Source organism: Melanotaenia boesemani, chromosome 22 (assembly GCF_017639745.1).
Source record: "Melanotaenia boesemani isolate fMelBoe1 chromosome 22, fMelBoe1.pri, whole genome shotgun sequence".
Lineage (NCBI taxonomy): Eukaryota > Metazoa > Chordata > Actinopteri > Atheriniformes > Melanotaeniidae > Melanotaenia > Melanotaenia boesemani.
In genome coordinates, this window is record NC_055703.1 from 2,357,109 (window position 1) to 2,383,910 (window position 26,802).

Consider the following 26,802-nt stretch of genomic DNA (forward strand, 5'->3'; position numbering starts at 1 on the left):
AAGCTTATCCTAGCTGCTATCAGGCAGGGTATGCCCTGGACTTCACCAGTGTATTGCAGGATCAACACAGAGAGACAAACAAGTACTCATGCTCAAACTCACTCCTAGTACGCAGAACAGGCACAAGAAACACCTTAAGCTCAGGCCATATTTTCAGAAAAGAGGCCTAAAAAGACATACCCAAAGTAAATGAAGAGTAGCTTCACAATAATAGGTCCACAGACCTCTGAGAATGTATTCCCAGTGTAAAAAAATAACGCCATGCTAAATATATAATTCCATGCACACAGATGCCATTGAACATCTTGACAGCAAAATCATTAAACATTAATGTTTGCACTCAAATGCCCTTTGGGTCTTGTTTTAAGAACATTAGGGTCTGAACTTTGAGCAACAGTTGAAGATAAACACCACTGTCCAGTTTTTTTTTTTTTTTTTTTTTTTTTTCTCTAAGGTGATGTAATTTTTTTAGGCCTTATAAAACCTGAACAGGGAGCTTGTCAGAGAGCTTGCAGATGTGTACTCAACGCAGCAAACAGAGGAGTATCACCAAAAATTGTGAGAGACATTGCTACACAGTATTGTTCATGTTCAACCAGCAAAAAGAATGAAAGAAAACAGACAACAACAACAGGAATGGCGGAGCTTTTTGAAGAGTGGCTGTGTGCATGTGTGTACATAGTATTTGATGGCTGCACAGACCACCACTGCCTCTTTTTATGTCTCTTTCTGAGCATGTGCATCATCATAATTTCCTTCACCATTAGCATGTCCTGAATTGAAATGGACACTGGTACACAGAAGTGAATGCTGAACTCTGCACTGCCCTCTGGTGGATGTATTACCTAACAGCAATGCCAACATAAAGAACACATGGGTAGCATGTGGACAGTAAAGTTTGAAATGAATGCACCTATCTACATATGTAAAGGATGCATAAACAAACCTTCAAAGGGTAAATGGCATTTAAACACACTGGTCAGTGTGCTGTATTTTCTGAAAAACAAAAACAATGACTTGGATGTGTTCACTCTGAGCTGTTTGGTCTGCTTTAAACAGACCATGGTCTGGGTCCACAGACTCTACAATGTGTTTGGTACAATGTGAACACCAGCCACACTCTGATGTGGACCAAAGAAGTGGGCTGTGGTCTGCTTGACAGCCAGGGGTCTTGGTTTACCTGCAAACAGATTATCCTGTGGAAGTGACAAATGCCAATACAGCCAATACAGCATCTAAAAGAAGTAAGTAATATAGCATATTGTGTAGGTGGGAGGAAAAACAAAGCCAACAGCGTGTGTTCATAGTGGCTGAAGTTCAAATCAACAGAAAAATGTATCTTTGCACACCACAGTAAAATTAGAAACCCAAAGATTGCTCTATTATTTACTGTATACTTGTGGTGAAGAAGCCACCGGAAGCGGAAAGATTTCCTCTTTCAATCCTGGCCAATCAAGGAGCCTTGTTTTTTCTTATTTCTTATTTTTCATTATTGATCAGTGATTGTTTTGGGGAGTACTGGCCCCTACTGACCAGTTGTTTAAAATATGTGACATTGTCCAGGCAGTTAAGTGCTGTTCGAATGCAAACCAAACCAAAGGAAGGTGTGAAAGTTTTCAGAACTCCTCCGCCCAATCAAACCGCGTCCCCCGGACTATAGTGGTGTGAATGCCCCCTAATAGGGCAAAAATCTTTCTTAGCTGATGACTGCCTGCATCACTACAATCACAGTTCTGCTAATACCATTTCCATTTAAGCTGCTCTGGGTATGAAACCATGATAAGCCACTTACTCAACCATTCCACACATAAACCTACATTTCAACTCACCCATGGCAAAGAATGGGATTCCCAGCAGTGTGGAGTTGAACTTCCCATCCGATATGAAGAAGATCCCTGCAGCCGTCACGTTAGCGATACAAATGGTTAGCACTCCCAGGAGGCCAAGGAACGGCTTTCCTCTTAAGCAGTCTCGCATGGAGCTGGAGATGGTGGCAGCCAGAAGCACCAGAACTAGGCTGACCAAGACATTCCCCTTAGCCAACACGCCAGTCTGGTGGAAGTCCCGCCACAAGCTGAAGGAGGTAAGGGATTGGATGTGGAGCTGATCGGGTGCGTGCAGCGCCTCCGCCATGGACAACCTGTTGACCAGCGCACAGAACTCATTCTCCCAGCGCTCTGCAATGACATCCTGCACCACAGGTCCGTGGTTACGGAGGTAGTAGGTGATCTGGACAGCACGGGCAAACTTGACCTGCTGGTCACGACTGTTGGGCGAGAAGGATACTCCACCCAGCTGGTGTCCGATGAAGGACACGCGGCCATCCTGCAAAGAGTTAAAAATAATCTGGTGTCAATTTTGTTAAAACTGTTACTTTAGTATTGTTACCTCGTATTCTAAGTATTAAATCTTTAAAAAAAAAATGTCTAGCGCAAAAAAATATTCACTGTTTACTTTTAAAATTCACCCACAGTAATATTTCAAACGATTACTACTTGCCATCACTTAATGTAAGTAAGTAATTCATTTATTTAGAAGATATCTTTGTAGTCTAGTTAGCTTAATGGACTCATCTGGTTTCATGGAGCTGAGTATCTGCATAACAGTAAAAGGTGATTTCATGTTGCCTGATGATATGACCCAGTGGAAGATGAAGAGTCATAGACCAAGAACTGAACCCTGTAGAATACTTGACTCTGCAGTAAGAAGAGGACGTGTTATGTACAAGGACAAACTGATAAGTAAGACTTAAACCAGGCTGGAGCAGTTCCTTTAATTCCAACATTTTCAAGCCTTTACAATAAAATGTCATGGACAATTATGTCAAACTGAGGTCTAATAAAACAAGTGTAGGCACAAGTTCACTATTAGAGGCAAGATCACTAGTGATTTTCACTAGTGTGGTTTCAGTACTATGATGTGACCTAAATCCAGACTGAATATATCATTTCTGAGCAAATGGTTGATTAACTGATTGACAACCATTTTTTCTAGAATTTTAGAAATGAAAGGAAAATTTGATATAGGTCTGTAATTAGCCAAGACTCCAGAATCAAGACTGGTTTATTTAAGAATACGTTAAATTTAGTGCTGGGCACATTAACTAGTTAATCGCGCGTTAATGCTTTTTTGTTTTTTTTGCCGGCTGCTGGCTTTGATGACAGAAACATTGCGTCCATGTCTCTCTTCCCTGCTACAGCGGTGCGTCCGATGTAATCAGGAGAGAGCAGGTTTCTGTCTGGAACTTAAGAAAGAAGAAGAACCAACTTTCTCTTTGTCTGTTTAAACCCATGCAGATGGTAGAACATCATGATTTTTGGATGGGAAACTGCTCCCAAAAGACAACAAGAAACTTTTTATTTATTAAATTATTTTATTTTATGCAAGACAGCAACGGTAAAACATGCTTTCTGACTTTTACGAACGTAAAGCATAAATCGGGTCTTCTTCTGTCTCTGGTTCGGTGAATCTTGGTCATAGCGAGATGAAACTTCCACCTGTGGAATCTGTGAGATGTGAGCTTTCAGTAGAGGAGTCGTTTGTTCATGTTCATGGGGAAACATCATCTGTGTTTACATATTTTTCAGACTTTGTGTACCTGGTCTTTTAATTATTAAAGTCAGATGTTTAAAGGGATTGTAGGTAAGACAGGGTCTTGGGCTAATGGATAGATCTGAGTGGTATATTGTTGCTACTCCACCACCTCGGCCCGTAGTTGGAGGAATGTGAAAGTTTGAATAACCAAGTGGTGTTGAGTCATTAATAGTTACATAATCTTCCTGTTAAAGCCAAGTTTCAGTCAGACAGAACAATTTATTTTTACGGTCACAGATTAAATCGTTAACCAAAAGAGATTTAGATTTTAGAGGTCTGAAATTGCTATGGTCTGTGTGTTTTTGGTTTAGTTTTACTCCTTATGGGTTCATTGTCTTGTCTTGTTTCCTGTTTTATTTTGAAGGTCATTCCCCTTGTGTACTTTGTTTTGCTTCCTGTTCGTTTGCCCACCTGGTTTAATTGCAAATTCACTTCACTTGTTCCCTATTAGTTCCTGTGTGTATTGATACCCCATAGTTTCAGTTTTCTTTTGTCACATCATCTGTCCTGGTTTTTCCCTGTCATGTGATTCCTGTTATTCTGGATTTTGGATTAAATCGTTTATTCCTGTATTCCATCTGCCTCCTGCCTCTCCATCCTGCATTTGGGTTCTCATTTCAGCCAAACTGAGACATATATTTAAAAAGGCATGTTTATTAGTCTTACTTTTTGGATTCAGTAACTTGGTGGTTTTTATTTTAATAAGGTTTTTATTATTTGCTTTTCCTTTGCAAGTTCTAAAGCCGGATTTATGGTTGAGCAGCGTCTGCATCTGCGTAACCACGGTAGGCTCGGCATAGTTTTGCAGAGGCTCGATGCGCATCTCTTCCAGACCTGATTTGCACCCCTGCTACGCAGACGGTTACACGGAAGTACTCCCTTGTGATTGGTCAGTTTGGGATCACGTGTTGCCGGATATCTGGCTCTCGCTGAATTTGTGTAGTAACAGTTTTTAAAAAAATAACCAGTGGATCAAATTGATGAGAGGCTGACCGAATTATTTCTTCTTTATCTTCCACAAGCTAATAAAGACACTGAACCATACTGGACCCCATTGTTGTTTTAAAGCAGAAAATACTCATCAAACTGAAGTGAACCATCAAAAGAACTCCGACCTGCTGAGTTTACCGGCCGAGACCACCCCTGCTGCCACCTTTAGGTTAGGAGGAGAAACTGCAACACGACACCAAAACGATGTGTACCCCCTACGCTTGAGTGTGAGAGCACACTCACCAGCGTCAGCTACGCTGTAGCGCGAGCATAAATCTGCCTTAAGTGGGTCATTTTCCAATTTTATTGTAAATAAAAATGACAGGGATTGGGTTAGAAAGTTCATTAGAAGATTCACCATCTAATTCAGATAAAAACAAAGTCTGCACTAGTCATGCCCTGCAGGGGGAGCTAATGCCAGAAAAAAGTGATGACGTGGTTGTTCCAGAAGTAGAGGAATGATGTCCCTAGGGTGGAAACAGGCTGTACTTTGTTTATGAAGCAAGTATGTGGCTACCAAGCCTGTCAGGGTGAAGACCATCAGTCTGCTAAAAGGAGGGCTTAGATTTGTCAATAAAAGCAAAATTCTCAGAACTGCAAGCATTCTGGGGCCAGGAGTGTAGGGAAAGGAGGCGACTAAATCTCCCAGATCCTTGGCCCAGAGTTGGAAGAGGATCACTAATTAAGATGGACTTGTTACTCACATTTAGGAGGCAAAACAGGTTGAAGTACTTCTTCAGTAACTCAGACTGACCTTGGATTATGTCGCTGGTCCTGACATGAACAACAATGCGCGTTACACTGGGTGGGAGTGAGTACCAGATTTCTGGAACCCTGTCTATTATTGTTGTGACTGCTGCTCCTGGAATGAAGTGATTGATGGCATTAAAATACTTGATGCGCCTCATAACTAAATCACCAGCAATAAGGGTAGTTGTAGGGAAAAGAGGACGAGAAGCTAAAGAGATCTCCTACGCGGTTGTTTTTGAGGGCCTTTGAGATTTTTCTGCAGGTCTGAAGCCACAAGGATTACCTGAGCAACTAAAAACAGCCGCCCTCACAGTTTTACACTGAGTTGATGAGGTCTTGAAGCTTGTTGGGGCTTCTCCAAGGAATCAGCAGTGGTGGCAGGCAGTGGAGGGAAAGCCTCAATGTCATATGATGGTTTTCCTGGACAAGATGGGTCAGCGATGGGGAGGACATGGTTGTGGGCCGATAGGACCGCAAAGCAGTTGGAGAGACTCAGATGTAAAGGAGACGCAGGAGCCATATCAGATCTCCCTTTACAGCCTCGTTTAATTATCACCTCAGTCTGAGGAGTCTCAGGCCAGGTGTAGAACAGGAGGGCCATTGAGAGGTGGAGGGGACCCACTCGACCGTATCCTGAAGCACCGCAGTTTGTGAGGCCTGCTTTTTGGTTCCCTGGTGATGAAACTGGACAACATTGGCAGGCAGCTTGTAAAACCAGACAGCACAAATTCCCTCCTCTGAAGTTCTTCTGAGAGTCGTCAAATCTGCTGTTTTAGGTCAGTAATTATTATATTTGCCTGTTCAAGTGAAATATTTTCCCCACAGAGCTCACAAGAGTCCGGTCTGCATCTGATTAGACTCGGTGTCTATTCCATTTTTAGTGGGTCTAATGGTATGATTATCACATTGCAGCAGCCAGAAAAAAAGGTGAAGAGCACTTGTTGAAAAGCATACTTGTAACCACTGCTCATAGAGCCTCTCATCAGTAGTGATTGAGATAATTTGACAGGTGTAACCAAGCTGGTCTTCACCAGCAAATCTACCTTTCAAAGCCTCCCAGAAATATTATCCATCTGTAAAAGGAGCCTCTATCTCTTCCTTAAGTTGAATCAGAGTATTCTTTAACAAATCATGTTCTACTGCAACATACTATTTATCCCAATCTGACACCAATAACAAGGCAACACTGCACGTTTCCCTGTTCCTGACCTCTCAGATATCAATTAGAAAGCCATCTCACATTAAATTAGTAAGCATATCAATGTACTGCAGTTTGGAAGGAGAAGAAAGGGTTCAAACTGAATGAAGCAGTGTAAGCCTTTAGCAACCTAAGCCAAAAATATAATGCTATTTCAAGTCAATTAGTTGTATATAACATTGTTTTGTGTATTTGAACTCTGGACCACTGCAGCTATGTTGATACATCCAGATTAGTTTAGGGCTTTAAATGAGTATTTGTTGTATTGTGATTTCTTCTCTAAACTGTGTAGTGACAACATGCTGTGTTACAGTGTCAATAACAATGTACAAACGCTTCAGGCTGCTGCTGGTGTAATGGTGTGGTGGAAATTTTATTGGCCCACTTTGGGCCCCTTAGTACCAACATGGCCTGGTTTAACCAGCACAGCCTACCTGAGTATTGTTGCTGACCATGTCCATCCCTTTATGACCACAGTGGAGCATCTTCTGATGCTACTTCCAGCAGGATAATGCACCATGTCACAAAGCTCAGATCATCTCCACCTGCTTTCTAGAACATGATAATGAGTTCACTGGACTCCAAAGGCCTCCACAGCCACCAGATCTCAGTCCAGTAGAGCAGCTTTGGGATGTGGTGGAACGGGAGATTCTCATCATGGATGCAGCCGACAAACCTGCAGCAACTGTGTGATGCTGTCATGTCAATATGGAAAAAACCTCTGAGGAAGGTTTCCACCAGCTTGTTGAAACTATGATACCAAGAATTAAGGCAGTTCTGAAGGAAAAGGGGGTCTAACTCGGTACTAGCAAGGTGGCTTTGATAAAGTGGCCATTGGGTGAAAGTGAATACTTCACCTTGATACCACATTCAAGTTTATCCAGAAGTTAACAAGCATGAATCCTACACAGTGTCACATTTTTCTTTTTTTTCTTTCTTTTTTTTGACAGAGTGAAACAGTGTTTATGTAATTGCTGAGTATAGAGAGGAAGCTTTTAGCTCCACTTTCCAATGTATAATTGCTCACAACTCAAATTAGTCTACAACTGATTTGAAACTTCACTAAAGCATTTCAAATGAACCCAAGCAGTCACACACTGGTGTGTAAACGTTTGCACACTGCTCTGAGCCAACACAACGATGTCTGCTGAAACATAAGTCTTCATAGCCCTGGTACACTGAATAATGAGACATAATTAGGACAAAATTTTTCTCTCTGCAGAAATAGCTCTTCAGTTCTGCTTTCTCTTCTGGTCTTTTTTTGTCTGTGGTAATGGACAAAAAAAACTTGTGTAGTTGTTTTATTGTGTGTGAGACACTGATAAGAGTGTGAGATGTTAAAGTAGGTGGAGGAATGGGACACCACCTGAAAGCAACAAAGTGAAAAACCAAAATGTGAGCAGAACACAAAAGAAAAACACAATGGTGTGCAGCAGTGGGAAGTTGAAATATAATCAAAGTAAAGCTTTTATATGTAGGCTATTTTTCAGCTTATTAGCCCCCACTTGAGCAGCTAATGCTAAGGCCGTGGGCCCCACGATGATCAACAAAGACTGGATGTTTTGAAACAGATATGCCACGACATAGGTACATACTGTGAAAGAAATCCAACAATGGGCTGGAAAATGTGGACAAGGGTTTTTCAAATATCAAATTTTTCTGTAATTTTCCTTTTGAAATTACTTCAGACACTTAAAAGCTGTATTACCAGCTTCAAAGGGGTTTTTGTTTTCACCATAAAAATCTGTCTCTTTGGGTCCTCATGACAAAATGTTTACTGGATGAAAATGTGGGTTTGTTGATGCAAAAATCCCCATTTTCGTTTTCTTTCTTTTTTTTCTCTCAAGGTAAACTCTAATCCAAATCCAAAGGCCTTTGACTTCCTGTTAGTAAGAATGTTTGACTGCAGGTTCAAATTTTCTGTGAACCAATGATAAATGTTTGGACCACTTGACCAATACATGGAAAGGAAAAGTCCTGGGGGTTATGAGCAGATCTGAAAGAAGGACAGCAGCCTTAGTCATACATTTATTTTTAGTCCAAATTTCTAAAACAAACTCAAGCAAATATATTTCAAGATCACCCTTGGTAGATGCAGCTGTTTTCTAAAGAGATCTGAAATAAGACCCAAACTATCTCCCTCTGTGGCCTAAGGTTATATGGGTTTTACACAGCGGTGAAAGTAGTTTTACATTCTTGATGGTACTATTGTCTAAACCTATATCTCTCTCTCACTTCAAGCATTAAATTTTTTTTCTGGGGGTCCTGAAGTTTCTTCTTTTTCCTGACATGGCCTCCACACCCTGAGTCTCAACTTACTTAAAACCACGGGGTGCTTTTCTGCTTTTCTGTGGTAACCCATCTTCAGTGTCCCTGCCTTTTCTTTTGAATAAATAAAATAAAGAAGTTATTTTTTCTGCATTATTACTTTGACGAAAAAATGGACTGTTTTATGGTGTTTCTGTCCATTTTCATTTGAAAGGGCATTTTGCAACGAACGTAAGGACATTAAACGTTTGGTACACGCTTTGAAGGCTGGGCACAGAGGAGCCCACCAAACTCTCTGAGGGGAGAGGGAGAGAAGCAGGGCAAGAGCCTTGAATAAGAGAGGGCAATGCCCGGCCAAGGCTCCGTCCAGCAGGGACTAAAACACAGCACTGACAGCTCAGAAACAATTTGGAATGAATTCAAAGGAATTTTTAAACAGACAAAGTTGTTTGCAAGACAGCACATAGCTAGCAGATCTATTTTCTGACACAGAGTACGGTCGTAATTCTGAATGAGGACTTGAAGCAGACTTGTGGGCATCACAAAGCTCACTCGTGTTAATTTCAGAAAGCCTAGTTTCAGTCTTGGGTGCTGAATTCTTGTTTTTATTTATTTTTTGTTTGTTGAAACCTCTAACATACATACCTAACAAGAAAAGTATGTGTCAGTGCTTATTTTTAATATTTAATGTTGTTTCTTTCATTTTAGTTCATGCGGGGGATGTCTGAGGACTTGGTATTTTATAGCCATGTACTTAAACACACCCCAGGGAAAGTCATATATTGCACACACACATCAACCCCTCCATCAAATTAAAGTGTCACACATCTACTCCTACATATCAGCTTTTTTCTGCTTCCACTCTACCGTTTGGTTTATGATTTACTAAAGAAAATGGGGGCGTAAAAAAAATGCTGACCTTTCTGTCACATTGCTATGAAGCATGCAACTCAAACTACCCAATAACTTAGTTTAAAACAGCGCTCTTTTTCACCGTTCCCTAAAACGTCCTGCATTATAATTCATCTATTCCACGGTGCCATGGGTAGACTACTTGGGGGAGGCTTAATAGGACCAAATATGAAGAGTTGGTCAATGACTGTCACGAGCAGCACTGGAAGATGAGGTGTATGCCCACTGAAGTAGGCTGTAAAGAATTTGTGGAACACTCACTTCACAGAGCCCTCAGCTTGAGCAGAAGACACCCATAACAATTATCGGGCTGTTTTTGTCCCGATTTCCCCCTTCCAGAACAAGGATGGCAAATGCCTGATTATCGTAAGTCTTATAAAATTTTCCTAAATGATAAATGATGCCCCAAATGCTCCAAAGTCTGCAACATAATTCTGTCCTGTGCAGTCCTGCACACAATATCACAGCAGTGTGAGTCATATCCTGGAGAACACTCCAAACGCAGGTGAAGTGTATGTTGTTCAGTACTGTCCAGGTCTTCCTTTGACCGCAATGCATATCTTAATGGCCGAGTTATGCTAGGTGGCTAGTTAGCATGTACTCATTCGGACATGCAATCGTCGGCTTTCTGGCTGCTGTCGCGTAAGACCTAACCATTCTAATAGTCTTCATAAAACATTTGTCACAGTGTTCTCCAACTTCTTCCTTTTCAGTTTGTTTTGAAAATGCACTCTTTTTTTTCTACTACGTGACTTCTGTTTCAACTGAAATGACTTCCTTTTCAAGTGAAATTTGTCTCTCACACACACTAGTAGAATTCTGTTCATACATACTAGTGAAATGTGATTTCAGAAATTTTACTTTAATGTGTGAATGATTTCAGTATTATGAGAGCATTTCAGTACAGTATATGAGAGGTTTCTCTGTAGTGTGAGTGATTGTAGTATGACATATGAAAAGTTTTAGTATAATGTGTGAAAAAATTAGAAGGTAATTCTGAAAAATGTCTCACACAGCCCCTCACACAAAATGGAGAGTATGGTGCATTGATATCCAGTTGATGCGATGTGATGCTGTAAAGCAACACACAGCTGTCACATGACGCCCCAGGCTGCATAAAAAGCGAAATGCGGTTTCTCAGCCTTGATATGTTGCCGGGTAATGATGGCTCCAGGAATGTACATAATGAATCACCAAAGTAAAGTCTTTCTTTATACACACACACACACACACACACACACACACACACACACACACACACACACACACACACACACACACACACACAAAACTATATGAATATGAACCGTTTACCATTTACAAAAAGGATTTGTTGTGAATGAGGGTGTTATAACAGCCGCAGCTTTGCACATTAGTAGTGTGCATGTATAACAGCTCTGACAGTGTCGCATTTCCTTCTTTCTTTCCTTCCTTTCTTTTCACCCTACATCAAGGTCCTTTGAACTAAAAATAGTTCAAAGCCTCCTTCACTTTATGAAAGTGAATCCAGAACTGATACCCTATAATTAAGCACATTTCCCACTCTTCACTTTGCAAGTGAATGTCTCATTTGACTTGCCCACTTATTGTAAAGACAAAGAAGACATTCCAGACAGTTCTAAACTAACGGTGCAGACGTCAGTGTTTGTGATAGTATAGAGGTGTATTAGTGTACACAGCATGGATGTTGATTTAGTAAAGGTACAACTGAGGCAGAGTGCACACAGGTATGCTGAAAAGATATTAGGTCAATGTTTTAACCAGGAAGACTGTGATAAGTCATCTTTATGGGGTCTGTATGAAAAAATGACATGAATTAATAATTACAGACATACTGTAAGTTTTATTGCATTTTAGGAAAATTTCCTAACTTTTCTTGAAATAGGTTTTACATATGCAAATTATTAATCAACCTCACATCTATTCATGACTAAATGAGGGGAAATGTCTGCCTTTAGTGATGGATATACAGATGGATTTTAAGGATCTCGCTAATCAGTGAGATCAGTCTCTAAACGTCTGACATTTGAAATGACCCATAAATTCACTTATAGTTTGAAGAGATTTCAGCTTTTTACCAACAGGCTCCATTTATATTCAATACATGTGATGTTTTCTGAATAAACATTTTGTAGTTTCTGTGTAACCCACCAACCAACTTGATCACCACAAACATTACTTAGAAGAGTTTTCTTAGCTTATGCAACTCCAGACTTGAAAATTATATTATATAATAAATAAGTTTGATATTATTTTTAATAACTTTGATTTCTTACATTTGTTATATTTAACTCTTTATAAAATAAATTCATGTCCTCATTATCTACACCTTTCCTCACCTTAAAAGGATTTTGATCCTGTCATGGACCTTTGCTGTATTTTATAATGTTTAATCTATTTTTTACTTACCTAGAAGCTTCAAAAGATCATGCAACTGAAAATACAGTAAACTATGCATAAAAAAGTATATATTAAAAGCATTTTCTCCCTGGAGCAGATCTAAAGTTCAACTCAGCAAAAAGTATGATTTTTTTTCCCTTTTGTCATACAAAGACTGTGTCTCTATAACAAGCACAGAAATAAATCCCAGTCGTGACATCAAAGAGCAGGAGAAGGCATAAGATGTCAGGCAAATGAATTAGCGTAGACAGCTTGTCAGACAGGCAGGCAGAGAGGAGGAGGATTCAGGAACATGGAAAGTGCAGAGTAACTGATTTGGTGTCAGGAGAGCTGGAGAGGAAGGAGACTGCAACAACCTTCACATGGGAAATACTTTGGCTCATGTTGGTGAGAAATTACTCATGTAAAAGTAGCTACAGATTTCTGTGTGTACCAACATGCATACTGTATGATGTAAATACATTCAAAGGAACGTTCCAGCAGTCTTTTTACAGACATGGAAATCAGCACAGAAATTGGATATTGTGTTACTGTTAGTATTTATTTATTTATTTTAGCAATGTGGTTTATCGTACTTTAGACTGTTCACTATTATTAGTATGTTGTATGTACATTTATCTTCATTGTTGTTTGTAGTGTGAAATTTTTCTCTTGCTGTTTGTTTTTTTCTCCTCGTCCAGGGCCAGCAGATGTAAAATATTCATTTGGCTAAGTCTGCTACATTTACAGTAATGTCTATTAATTTACAACATTCCTGTCAAATAAACCAGATAAACAAAAATTAAAACATGGACTAAATTAAAAAGCACCATTAAAACTAAAAGGTATGTAGAGGTTTGAAAGCAAACCTCTAAGTTTTCTATCCAGACAATATAAAAATAAAAAAAAACACTTGTTTGGACCGCCTACAGCAGCATTCGCTGTGGCTTTGTTTCTATAAGCTTCTGTAATGTCAAATTTATTTCCATCCAGATTTGCATTAACTTTTCATAAATATCTTGCATTGATGATGGGCGAGTCCAACCACTGCACAAAGCCTTCCCCAGCACATCCCAAACATTGTCAATGAGGTTCTTGTCTGGACTGTGGGGTCCAATCCATGTGTGAAAATGATGTCTCCTGCTCCCTGAACCACTCTTTCACAATCTGAGCCCCATGAATCCTGCAGTGTCATCTTGGAATATGTTTCAGGTAAGATGGAATTACCTGCTCATTCAGTATATTAAGGTTGTCAGCTGACCTCATTCTTTGGCCACATAATGTTGCTGAAACTAGACCTGAAACTAGACCTGAAACTAGACCTGAAACTAGATCTGAAACTAGACCTGAAACTAGATCTGATCAAATGCAGCAACCCCAGATCATAGACTGCCCCCACAGGCTTGTAGAGTAAGCACTAGGCATGATGGTTGCATCACTTCATCCTCCTCTCTTCTTACCCTGATGTTCCCATCACTATGGAACAGGGTAAATCTAGACCACATGACCTTTTTCCTTTGCTCCAGAGTCCAATATTTATGCTCCCTAGCAAATTTGAAGCTATTTTTTTGTCTGATTATTCTCACGAAAAAGTGATTTTCTTATGGCTGCACAGCTGTTTAGTCCCAATCCCTTGAGTTCACTTCACATTGTGCATGAAATGCTCTTACTTTCACTATTAAAAATAGCCCTGAGTTCTATTGCTGCTTTTCTTTGAGTTGATTTCACTAAACGTTAAAGTGATCGCTGATCACCATCATTCAGGCTGTTTTTCTGACCACATTTCTTCCTGAAAGATGATGGTTCTCCACTTTATTTCCAGTTTTTAATAATGCGTTGGGCAGTCCTAAAACCAGTTTTTGTAGCTTCAGTTTCTCCTTTTCTTTGTTTGAGGCTAATGACTGGACTCTTCTTAAACAGACAAACATATTTTCCATGTCTTTCTACGTGGTTGTTAAGATATAAGAAGCTGCTCATTGCATCAGTTTTGGTTAAATAAATTGCCCATGCAGTAACTATACAGTAGGAGACTCAAATTTGTTTTTTTTTTCAGTTATATCCAGGAGGCAATTTTTTCTTTTGGCTAGGTACTGTTTTTTTTTTTTTTTTACCATATGTTAAAATTTTGGTTTATGACGTTGTGTTCTGTTTTTTTTTACATTATACAAAACATCCTAACTTTATCTAGAATTGGCTTGTATACCCAGTTATAAAACCAGATTGAACAATCTTAATAATGTTAACACTAACAGTAATGATAAATTCCAAAAATAAAAAGGAAAAAAGTATGAAGGCACACTTCCCTGAGGGCTTTCTGAAGGGATTAATAAAGTATTTCTATTCTATTCTAAAAACAATGTTTTTATCTGCAAACATTGTTTTTGCGGGAATTTTATTATGTAAAGCACTTTGTACTACTTTTATATAAAAGGTGCTTTATCAATAAAATTTTATTTGATTCGATTTAAGGCCCAGACTAATAATAACTGTCATTAAATTAAGTAATTATTTCCTAATTAAATCTTTTGGTTGTTAAAATATTAAAAGATAGTGGAAGCTGGAAATTTGGAACCACAGGAAATTCTACCCTTTGAACTGTAATATTTGCACTTGACAAATAGAATAAATTCAACATTTTAGGTTTAAAAGTGAGTGCACAGAAGAGAGCTTCTTCAAAAGCAAATATTTCATGTCAAAGCAACAAAAGAAACAGTTGTAAAGCAACTTCAGCCACCATGCATGCTGTGTGTGAGGCCCTATTAAACTGGTTTTATCAAAGAACTGTGAAAAGTCTTCAATGGAATTACTTTCTATGATCCACAGAACCAGCAACAAGATCAAAATCCTGCTCTCCTCAAACTATTCTGGCACATGTTTCTAGAAATGATAGCAAGATAGCACAGAAGCTCAAACATTTTAGAGAAAAGCTGTGCCTAGAAGTGACAAGATGTGCAGCCTAACGGTAAATGATAATACATTAGTTTGTACATTTGATTTCCAATGATGCATATAGACACAATTAGAGTGAACAACTTAACTCATAACCCTGTTTTTAGACATTTTATGTTGCACTCTGCAATATTTTCTGAAATAACATATTTCAAACATTTTTAACTTCTATGCAATAGTGTCCTCTATCTTGTAGCACTGTAGTACACATCTTCCAGACCTCACGTGCACCACTACATGTAGTGTGGGAATGTGGAAATGCTCCCTTGTTATGGGTCTGTTTGTGAATATGTGTTTCTGGATTTGTGGAGCCTCTTGCTGAATTTGTGTGGCAACTGCGGAAGAGAAACTACAGCACAATGCCATAACCCTACGCTCGAGTTCGAGAGTACATTTCACCAGCGCCAGGAATTTGACTCCAGTGAATTTTGCTGTCATTGTACTTTCAGAACAAAAAGTAAGTACAACCTCTGCTGGGCCTTTTTCTTGGTGAGGAGTTCACCTCAGATCCCGAGAGATTGTGGTTCCCAGGAAGCTAAAAGGTGACACTATGTTGTTGAGGATGATGAGGGGGATTTCTCTCCTGAAGTCCACTGTCATCTCCACAGTCTTGAGTGCGTTCATCTCCAGATGGTTCTAACTACACCAGTGGAACCAATGCCCGTCTGTATGTGGACTCGTCCCAGATCAAACAGATCACAGTGGTGTCATCAGCATATCACATGAGTTACATAGAAGAGTCCCCAGAAGTGCAGTCATTGGTGTAGAGGGAGAAGAACAGTGGAGAGAGGACAGAGCCCTGGGCGGTGCCAGTGCTGATAGACTGAGTGCTGAAGTATCCCACCCTCATTGTTTTGAGAGTGGTGAGATGATGCAATTCCTTAGTTTGCAGAGGAAATATAGTTACAATGCCATTGTTAGCTTTCTGTGTTATACATGTTATTTTTGTACTTTGAGCAAGTGTCTTTGTGTTTGATGTTTGTGTGGTTGTGTGCTGAATGTTATGTATTTTAATTAATGGATGTATTAATGATTTTGTGGAGACCCCAGGAAGAGTAGCTGCTGTGAAATGACAACAGCTAATGGAGATCTAAACAATAAACAAGCAAACAAACAGACCTGCTGCCTTCTGTCAGTCAGAAAACTGACAATCCACTGGCAGGTAAAGGTGGGCACTGTGAGCTGAGTGAGCTTCTGGTGGAGGATTTCAGGGATGACGGTGTTGAATACCAAGCTGAAGTCCACAAACAGGATCCTCGATCCTTGGATCAAACTTTTTTCCCTGAAGACAAACTGCAGGGGGTCCAACAGGGGACCTATGAAGTCCTTCAGGTGGCTCAACACCAGTCTCTTGAAGGATTTCATGACCATAGATGTCAAGGTGATGAGCCTGTAGTCATTTGATCCTGTGATAGAGGACTTCTTGGGGACCGGTATAATGGTGGAGCATTTGAAGCATGAGGGCACTTCACACAGCTCCAGGGATTGGTTAAAGATCAGTGTGAAGGTGGGCGCAAGCTGTTAAGCACAAACTCTCAGGCAGGTTGGGTCCTGGAACCTTACTGATCTTCTGTCTCCAAAAGTATCAGCACTCCTCCTCCTCACAGATCCTTATTGCAGGCAGGGGGTCTGATTGGAGGGGTGTGGGGTTGCAGGGAGACCTATTAGATGTTTTTTAATTCATAATTAATTATTCAAAATTAAATTATTCAAAAATAAAGTATTCTTCTTTACGTTTACATGGAAAAAGTAATTCTTAATTAAGGTTTACTTGAAAAATGCCTGTATTCAATTCTGCTTCAGGTCTGGTGGTTGGGAAGAGTTCTGATTGGACTGGGGGTGGGCGCGATGTATTTACGTCCACTGGAAGTAAACAAACTCCAGTTCCTGTTTCGTTTCTTTTTGGCTACAACATGGAAGACCGCATAAAAAAAAAAACATTTTTGCTTTGATTTTGATTGATAGTTTTGAAGCAGCAGCTTGACACTAGCGTACTACTTCACTTTCGTCAGCTGAGGAGGAGAAGGGAGTTAGAGTACCGTCTCATCATTGCAACAGGACAAGGGAATCAGTATGTGCAGAATAACTGGAATTAATTTAAAGTGGAATGTACGTATAAATGATCGAGGAATCATTACGTTCGGATTTAAAATCAGAATTAACCAGCCGCTTACTTCAGTTTTAAATTTAATTTAGAATGGCCATTTTCATTCAGAATTAACTGTTTACAAGGTCATTTTAAATCTTTTAAAACACCCTAACCCTTCTGAATTTAAAGGGAATTAAAACTCTCATGTAAATGTAGCTGTTGTGTTGGTTGAAGGTGTGAAGGACTGCTTCTCAAACCTGGAGTAGAAGCTATTCAGATCATCAGCAAGTCTGGGATTTGTGGTGGTCTCCTGTAGCTGGTGATGAGCTGTGGGCCTCTCCACACTGATCTGTTCACTGAGCCAAGTTTACGTGAAGCACGGAGCGGCAGATCTGCTGAAGTTCATGTTTCTTGCAGTGACAAGCAGCAGCTCATCTACCTTATTTGCCAGGGAGTGAACTTCACTGGATGTATAGACAGGAACGAGTACAAAATTCCTGCTGCCACAGTATGACAAGGAGTGTGTTTACCCTGTCTGTGTCTCCGGCAAATCCCAAATAGAGCCGGTGCTCCTCCAACCAGAATCTCTGTAAAACTGTCTGGGTCAGAGAAAACTGGTTTTAGCAGTTCACTGTCCGATCTTTCAAAGATCCTCCCTGGAGTAAGTAAATAGAGAGGGACTGCAGAAAACCAGACAAAAACAAAACAAACAAACAAAAAAAAAAGTACCAGAGAGCGAAGCACCAAGGCTCTGTCTGCACCACCTTGTAAATCAAAAACTAGTTATGCTGCTAGAGGTTAAGTCTGCTGGGGCAACATCCCACAATGCACCAAGAACAATTTTCTGTCTTTACTCTCCATGTAGAAATATCTGACATTACTGTTGTCATTAATTTGTGTTTCTCTACAGTATTTCTTTTTCAGCAGGTAACACAGGCTCAGAGTTATGGTGTTTATTGACCCCTATGTACAGTTCTTTTAAACCCCAACTGGTCCAGGCAGATGGCTGCCCTTACTGATTCTGGTTCTGTTGGAGTGTTTTCCTTCCCGTTAAAAGAAAGTTTTATTTTTCCACCATCGCCACTCACAATGGAGGATGGAATTAAGGCTGCACAATTATGACCAAAATAATAATCACGATTATTTTAAACAATATTGTAATCATGATTATTAATCACGATCATTCACTGTGTTTGGAAAAACATGTATTTTTATTGCACCAATTATAAACAAACTATGTGTCAACTATTTTTAGGGAAAAATTAAACATTAAATTACAATGTTTGATAAATAATGTAAAAAAAAATTACATTTACCATTCATTTTTGAGAAGTTAATGTAAATTATGGGGCTACAAAAGATGCTAAATTAAGAGCTGTTCGGCTCTAAGAGCCGGCTCTCTGAAAAGAACCGAACATCCATCACTAGTATATATAGTTGTAGTGGATGCTACTGTGGATGTTGTGAGAAAAATTGATGAAAAGACAACCTAAAAATGTTTAAAACAGTAAAAAAATAATACAATTAAATTCTTCAGTCAATATTTTCCTTGTTTTTAAGTTTAATTTTCTAAAGTGTAATTTGTTTGTTTGTTTTTGTTTGTTTGGTTGGTTTTTTTAATTAGGAGTCGGCAACATGTCACAACACTTTTAACTTTTTAAATATTTATGTCCACACTCTTCATTAATCAGCATTAATATCTGACGGTAAGCCAGCAGGATCCTCCAGCAGCAGCTTTGTATGTTTCATTTTCAGCCGGGTCATGAAACAGAGGCGAACATCTCCCGCTCTGAATGTAGCTCTGCTGCGGGAGGACCAAGCCTCTCCTGAGTGCTTTAGATGGGGAAGGGGTCTGCCCAGCACCCATCAAAGAGTAAACTATACGCTCTTTTACATCAGTCTCCAAAAGTCTCCAATATCACAAGAAAAAGTGGCCAGATTTGTCACTAGTCGCTTTTTAAAAAAAAAAAGTCGCCAGAGGCAAGCGAAAACTCGCTAAATATAGCGACAAAGTTGCTAAGTTGGCAAAACTGAGTACAGCTAGCTGTCAACTGGCGTGCGTCCTTGTTATTTAGGCAGCTTAATGAAGCTTTGGCCTTGCGTTGGCCCTCTGGTGGTTGGCAGACTACTGGTTGAGAATGTGTGTGATCAGAGATGCAGCAGAGCCACATTTTGAATGTAAATGTTGACTATCAGGTTTATTTATTTGTGGCCACCAAAATCGTGATCTCGATCAAAATCTGATTAATTGTGGAGCCCTAGATTGAATCAAAAAGATTGAGAGTCGATGCAATCTCTTGGTATTCTCAACTAGGTATTAACTTTTTATGAACTGGTTTATTTGAACATAGTTATTATAAAGTGGAATAATTTACATCATATGTATGATTTGTTTAAACTGGATTTTAAATGCCTATTCAATACAGAAGAAAAGCAAAGAAATGATTTTAAAAATTAATTAAATTTAGGTTTCATGCTGTTAACTGTTAGATTTTTTTTTTCTTTTTTTACTTTTAGGATTTCTGCTTTGCTATTGTTTCTGCGTCAGTATCGATATATTCAGGCATTAGTCTGAATATGTCACACTGCTTCATTTCTGTGACTGACTATCAGAACAGTCTGCTACAGCACGGTGGACGGCCCCAGCAGCCTGTCAGACACTGAGACAACACAGACCGGAGCTCCCATTGCTGTAACATCTCAGTGGAAGTTACAATCTGCCATTCGAAAAGACCCGGCAGGCCATGCTCTGGTTTGTGCTGCTTGTGTCAGCCTGAGAAAATATTACATATATGGCAGGTAGAGAAGAAGCGTTTGTACCATAAACTAATTAACTCTGTTGTAGAGTGCTGTAAGGAAGGAGCCCATATCATGTAGCTTAAGATCAGAGCGCTGGCACTGTACTAACCTTGTGTTGTAACAGTGATCAAAAGTGCTGCATCTTTGCAAGAGAGAAAGAAATAAAACATTTCTAAAAACCCATGCAGTTAACAATCTATAGGCCTGAATATCTATATATAAAAATATAGGCATGCGTATGTATGTGTATATATGTATGTAATGTATGAGTATACAAACATGGAATTGTACATGTATAAATAAGTATATGTTTATATGAATATGTTTATGTATGTATGTATGCATGTAGGTCATATGCATGTGCCAGTATGTACAATGGGGGAAATAAGTATTGGACACGTCAACTTTTTTCTCATTATATTTATTTCCAAAGATGCCATTCATGTGACATTTCTTCCAGACACTGGTATTAACTCAAATAATCCACGCATGAAAAGAAATCACAAGATTCAAATCCATAAATAGTGATTATGTGGAATTAAGTGCAATAACACAGGAAAAAAGTATTGAACACACTATCTGAGACTCGTTTAATACTTTGTGGAGAAGCCTTTGTTTGCAATGACTGCTTCCAGACGCTTCTTGTATGTATGAACTAATCGCCCACACTGCTCAGGTGTGATTTTTGCCCATTCCTCCGCACAGATTGTCTTCAAATCTTGAATATTCTTTGGTGCCCTCTGGTGAACCCCTATCTTTAGTTCTTTCCACAAATGTTCAATCGGATTTAGGTCAGGTGATTGACTGGGCCATTCTAACACATTGATTTTCTTTTTTTTAAACCATTCGAGAGTCAACTTTGCCGTGTGCTTCGGATCATTGTCCTGTTGAAAGGTCCAGCCACGTCTCATCTTCATCATCCTGGTGGATGGCAGCAGGTTCATCTCAAGAATGTGCCGATAGATGTTTCCATTCATTGCTCCTTCAATTATATGAGGTCTGCCAGTACCCCGAGATGAGAAACAACCCCACGCCATGATGTTTCCACCACCAAACTTCACTGTTGGTATAGTGTTATTTGGGTGATGTGCAGTGCCATTTCTCCTCCAAACATGGTGTGTAGTATGACAGCCAAAAAGTTCAATTTTGGTCTCATCTGACCAGACAACATTCTCCCAGTATTCCACAGGCTTATCCAGATGCTGTTTAGCAAACTGTAAACGAGCTTCAACATGCCTTTTTTTGAGGAACGGAGTCTTGCGGGCTGAACGTCCATAGAGGCCATGGCGGTGGAGTGCATTGCCTATCGTTTTCTCTGTAACACTTGTACCTGCTGCCTCCATGTCTTTCTGGAGCGCTTTCCGGGTGGTCCTTGGCTCTTTGAGAACTCTTCTGACCATCTTTCTGACTCCCTGGTCAGAAATCTTGCGAGGAGCTCCTGTGCGCAGCCTGTTGATGATAAGGTGATGCTTCTTCCACTTGCGGATAATGGCCCCAACGGTGCTTACTGGAATACTCAGATTCTTTGAGATAAGTCTATAACCAGTTCCATTCTGATGCTGAGCAACAATCAGGCTGCGAAGGTCTTGAGAGAGCTCCTTGCTTTTACCCATCATGAGATGTGTCTTGTTTGACTACTTAGTAAAAAAAACAACCTGTTTATAGGGCCATCAATTAGCACTAACCCAGCTGATGTTGGTTTGCACTTATAGGAAGTACAAAGACTAATTACTTTCAGGTTTGAGATGGTATGGTGCCTTTCCTTGCCAAACTATACAGCTTTCCCATGGTGTGTTCAATACTTTTTTCCTGTGTTATTGCACTTAATTCCACATAATCACTATTTATGGATTTGAATCTTGTGATTTCTTTTCATGCGTGGATTATTTGAGTTAATACCAGTGTCTGGAAGAAATGTCACATGAATGGCATCTTTGGAAATAAATATAATGAGAAAAAAGTTGACGTGTCCAATACTTATTTCCCCCATTGTATATATGTGTGTGTATATATAAATGTATTTATTTATCTATGTATTTTACACACACACACACACATATATATATATATATATATATATATATGTATGTGTGTGTGTGTGTGTAAATGTATCCATGTATGTGTATATATTTATGTGCTTAATTTCTGATAAACTAAAGTTCAATTACGTGATTTAGTGCAAGAACTACAAGTTAGTGCAAGCTATGATCAGAAAGGATGCAGGAATAAATACATCCTGCTCCTTTCGGATTTGACAGTAGTTGTTATTTTGAAAAAAAAAAAAATAAAAAAAAAAAAAATAAATATATATATATATATATATATATGATAGATATGTGTGTGTGTGTGTGTGTTATTTTTTTGCTTGAAATTAAATAAATAAAGAATACCAAATACCACCATTACTGGCTCAATTTAGAGTCATAAAGATTTTATGGTTGTAAAAGAAAATTTGTAATAATTTTCAAAGTTTGTGTTTGAAAGTTAAGCTGTCACGCTGTGGGGGAAAATCTGCCTGAGAAAATCAAGTTTTTGATTTTAAAGTATAAAAATCATCTGTATCTGTAAAGAAAAATACGCTTTTGCAATTATCTGTTGACAGATGCAAAGTGGTAAACTGAGCGAAAGACTCTAACACTGTGGATGCCGACTTTTGCCCCCGTCTTTATACCTCTTTATACCTCTATCTGATTGGATGCTGACTAATCAAAGTGTCCAATCAGTGAGCAGGCCGCTTCCTGTCCTCTAGCACTGCTGTAGGTGCTTAAAGGGGAGTAAATTGTAGAGATGGATGATGGTGTAACTACTGTGACTGGTGAGTTATAATTTATGATATTTTGGAAAATAAAGTGAAATTTTAACCCTCAAACCCCCTTTAAATTAGAAATAGGAAAAAAAAGAGGCACACCGCTTACAAATGTGTGTTGTCATCTTCTGCGGCGGAGGAAGAGGTAGGCACAGAAGTTGAGAAGGAGTAGCCTACCAAGTAAAAGTGTGAGCTGGCCTCTGAGGGGTCGCAGAGGTTCTGGAGGGGCCAGGTCAAGTAAGGCTGGAAATACAGGCTCAGGATAACTGTGTTAGCTCCACCAGCAGGCTCCATGGTTGGAGCATCAAAATGACACAGCAGGACAAAGAGAGAAGTGGCCACTGAAGAATGTAATTATGTCTTGGGCATAACCTGAGGCTGACATATTTACATCCTATACATCCCAAGTGCATGTCTTTTTGAGGGTCCAACAGCCAACCAGAAGCAATACTTGCTTTTGGAGGAGCTGTGAAGAGCCATGTGGAGCCTCCTAATGCAGCAGCGGCTACCCCAAATCTAAGTCAGAGGAGAAAAGCGACTGCCAACAATAATGGGCCAAAAGGGACAGTGTTCCCATCATCCGTCTTTAAAATCTTCTCACCTTTGAGAACCTGCAGCAGTGCTGGAGGACAGGAAGCTGTCTGCTTTCTGATTGGACACTTTGATTTGTCAACATCCAGTCAGATAGAGGTGTAAAGACAGGGACAAAAATCTGCATCTGCAACTTAAGTCTTGCATGCAAGACCCATGTGGCATACATGAACAAATGTTGTCAAAAACACAACCCTTTTTTTCTTTTTTTCTCAATTATTCTTTACAGATACAATTTTTTTTACACTCATACAAATTCTTTTCAACACATTCTAAAATTTATCAGCCGTATTTTCTGTTTTCATAAGGCGACAGACCTTGATTTATAACTGCAAACTCTGAAATTATTTGCAAATATTTACAACCACAATATATTCATGACTCTGAACTGAACTCATACAACAAGGACAGGGGGTGTCTCTGCAGGTCACATCTCCACCTCATGTGTTTCTTAGTTAAATCTGATTGTGCACCTCGATGTTTGTATGCATACAGCTGCATATGTGCAGTAGAGATGCTGCAGGCAGAAAACCCGAGTCTTGCCATGTAACAGTGAGGCCAGGAGAAAGCAAGAGGGAGACACTGCATCAAAAAAAAAAAAAAAAAAAAGAAAAAAAAGCACAGGATATCCCTGTGTGTGTGTTCAATATGAGTGGAGGAACAGAGCAGCTACATGCAGCCAATCACTTCACCTGCACCAACACGGGAGGCAGAACACTGACACGCCGGCTGTGTGTGTGTGTGTGTGTGTGTGTTATGAAGAGGATTCCCTCGCCGGTTGATATATGTGGCAATATGCAGCCCCACATCACAGTCTGAGTGAATACAAGCCCATTGCTTTCATTCAGAAATTATGGCAAGCTCCATGGGCCAGCCTGCAACAGCTATTCACAAGCTGACTGCTGATGCACTGAGTGTGCACGGGGCCTGGCTTTGACATGCGTGTGCAATAAAAATCTCACCTTTAATGTGGTGTTTGGATAGCTCAGGGGCACCTTATGGAAAGTGCTGTTGGAGAGCACAGCTTGTCTGATATCTTCGAATATGGTGATGATATCATCCAAAAGGCAGCGCTTGTCCCTGTGGCTTAAGACGCAGAGGTGCGCGAACGTGTAATTGAATCCCTTGTAATTGACGCGCAAATCCAACACCTGCTTGTGGACCTGCAGGACCTGGTCGGCCAGCTCTAAAATGTTACCCCCAGACTTGGCCAGAAGGATCAGCCTGCCATATCTGCCCGGGGTGTGCAAATCCGAGTACAGCTTGTGCTTCGATTGGTCGATGGGAAACAGGCTGTTGGCGAGACTCCGCTCGATCTTCGCGAGGCTGTGAGTCGGGGCGACCAGCACCTCCAGGTCCCTCTCTGGCTTGAATCGGCTCAGTACGGTAGATCCGAAAATGATGGTGAGGACAGCGGGGACGGTGAGGAAGAAAACGGGGTGTCTGCTAACAAATAAGCCCAGCCAGTAGAACGAAGCCTTGAGCCCTCTGTGTATCACTTGCCGCAGCATCCTCCACAAAATCCAGCTTGTAGATGCCCCGTCTCCTCCGATGAAGCACATGTGACATCAGACTCTGTTCCCCCGGCTAAGCACAATTCGTAAGAGAATTACACCACACCATGCACACACGCTCGAACACGCACGTACACACACACACACAAGCGCTCTCTCACACTCACACACAACACCTGGAAAGCCAGCACTGCAGCAGTTCTCGGCTAGACGGACGGACAGACACACGGACGGGGCAGACAGTCAGAAAAGCATCGTGCATCAGGCGATGGAGACAATCCCGTGTTGTCTGATCTCAAGCCATTCCGCCTCCAAGTGATGGGGAGCGAGCCGCGAGTCTTCTTCGCTGCACCGGCTGCAGTAGCAGCGACGAGCCGCGGCAGTGTGGCGTGCATGTGCGCTTGTCTGCCTGCACAGCTCCCACTCCAGCGGTGGCGTCTGATTTATGTACCTAACTATAACCATGTGGTGGTGTTAAAGGGAGCTGCACGTGAAGCAGGTTGGAATGATGGTGCCTGCTTATTATAGGAACATGCAGGCAACATGAGAGTTAAATAAAAAAAATGTTCCTGCAGGTGGCTGAAAGACCACCAGTAATGGCAGCAATGAGTCAGTTTTGGCTTCCTGAGTGGGAAAACCCAACTTGTGCTGCTGAATGCTCAGAAAGACATTTTTTGTTGTTGTTTTTTCTGTCCTTTGTCTAATTGTTGAAATAAACAACAAATACACACCCTTAAAATCTCAGTTAGAACCACCTGTGTCATTTGTTATGTCCACTTTTCCTAGTCCCTCACAGGTTGGACTCCAGACAGGAAAAACCTGCAGAGGGTCATGAATACTGCTCAAAACATCATCAGCTGCCCATTACCCTCTCTGGAAGACATTGCCAGCACAAGGTGTCTCAGGAGGGCAGAAAATTGCTGCTGACCAGTGGCAGAGACTTTTATTTATGGGGAAGGGGAAGACTTTATCATCATGGCCATAAAAAAAGGAAATGATTGTGTTCCACACACACACACTCACATCCACTGCAGTGATTACTGTGGTCACATTAGAGACATGAAAAATAAAACATCTTAAAACATTAATAGTCTGGATCACCAAGTGGAAGTATCTGCAACAAGTTAAAAAAGGTCCAAGTTAAGTTGGTTGTTTTGGGGAGCAGTGTGTGGAGCTTGATGTGGTTAGTGGGATTGTTCTGGTTTACTGTCTGGTGGTAGACTCCACCCTGGGAGATGTCAGGCTGCTGATACTGGGGTTTGGGTCTGTCTCAGCCTGATTTGTGTCCTTCCTCTGGACACAAAACTCAGAAAAAGCTCCCTTTTTCTTCATTCTTCTATCTTCCTATACAAAATCGTCTGGTAACAGGATACATTTCTCCTACTTTTTATGCTGTTTGTAATGATCATGGTTTATGTTCATGGGTTTTTGTATTTAGGGTTATGTTAGTCCTGTGTTGCTTTCTGTTGCCTGCTCATTAGTTCACCTGGTCTGATTGTTCAGTTACCCCACCTGTGTCTAGTTAGTCCTTTAGGGTATTGAGGCCGTTGGTTTCAGGTTTTCTTGCCAGTCCATTCTTTGCTGTTTGACATTTGTTGTTGTTATCATCGTAGCCTTCATGCCATGTTTTAAAGTCCTTTGTTTTGAAAGTTTAGTTTTAGTTATTAAAACCTTGTACCTGCACCGGTCTGCCTCCTGCCTCTTCTGTCTTCATTTGGGTCCTCACCTTCACTGCATCTTGACACTGTTGTTTACTTTAAAATCAACTAAAAACCTTGCTAGCTTCCTGTTTAAATGAAACTGGATAAGGTAGCACTAGCTTAGTCAGCACTAAGTAATGTGGATACTTAGGTTCTCTATCATTATAGTTTATTTTTAGCCATAAAGTGAAAATCTTGATAAACAGTAGCCAGATGTCATTATTTTAACAAGGATGACTAATTAGCAAACTACTTTAAAATTT

At 40.2% G+C, this 26,802-nt stretch overlaps 1 protein-coding gene across 1 annotated transcript in view; it reads right to left on the minus strand.

Moving 5' to 3' along the window:
* ptchd4 (patched domain containing 4) overlaps nt 1-25,514 on the minus strand; it is a 70,093-nt gene extending 44,579 nt beyond the window's left edge. The window contains exons 1-2 of the mRNA XM_041975826.1: nt 24,288-25,514; nt 1,830-2,325 (exon numbers count right to left, since the gene is read on the minus strand). Of these exons, the coding sequence (XP_041831760.1) occupies nt 1,830-2,325; nt 24,288-24,887 (1,096 nt within the window). The 5' untranslated portion in view covers nt 24,888-25,514. The remainder of the gene's footprint in view (nt 1-1,829; nt 2,326-24,287) is intronic.
* Nucleotides 25,515-26,802: the final 1,288 nt, after the last annotated feature.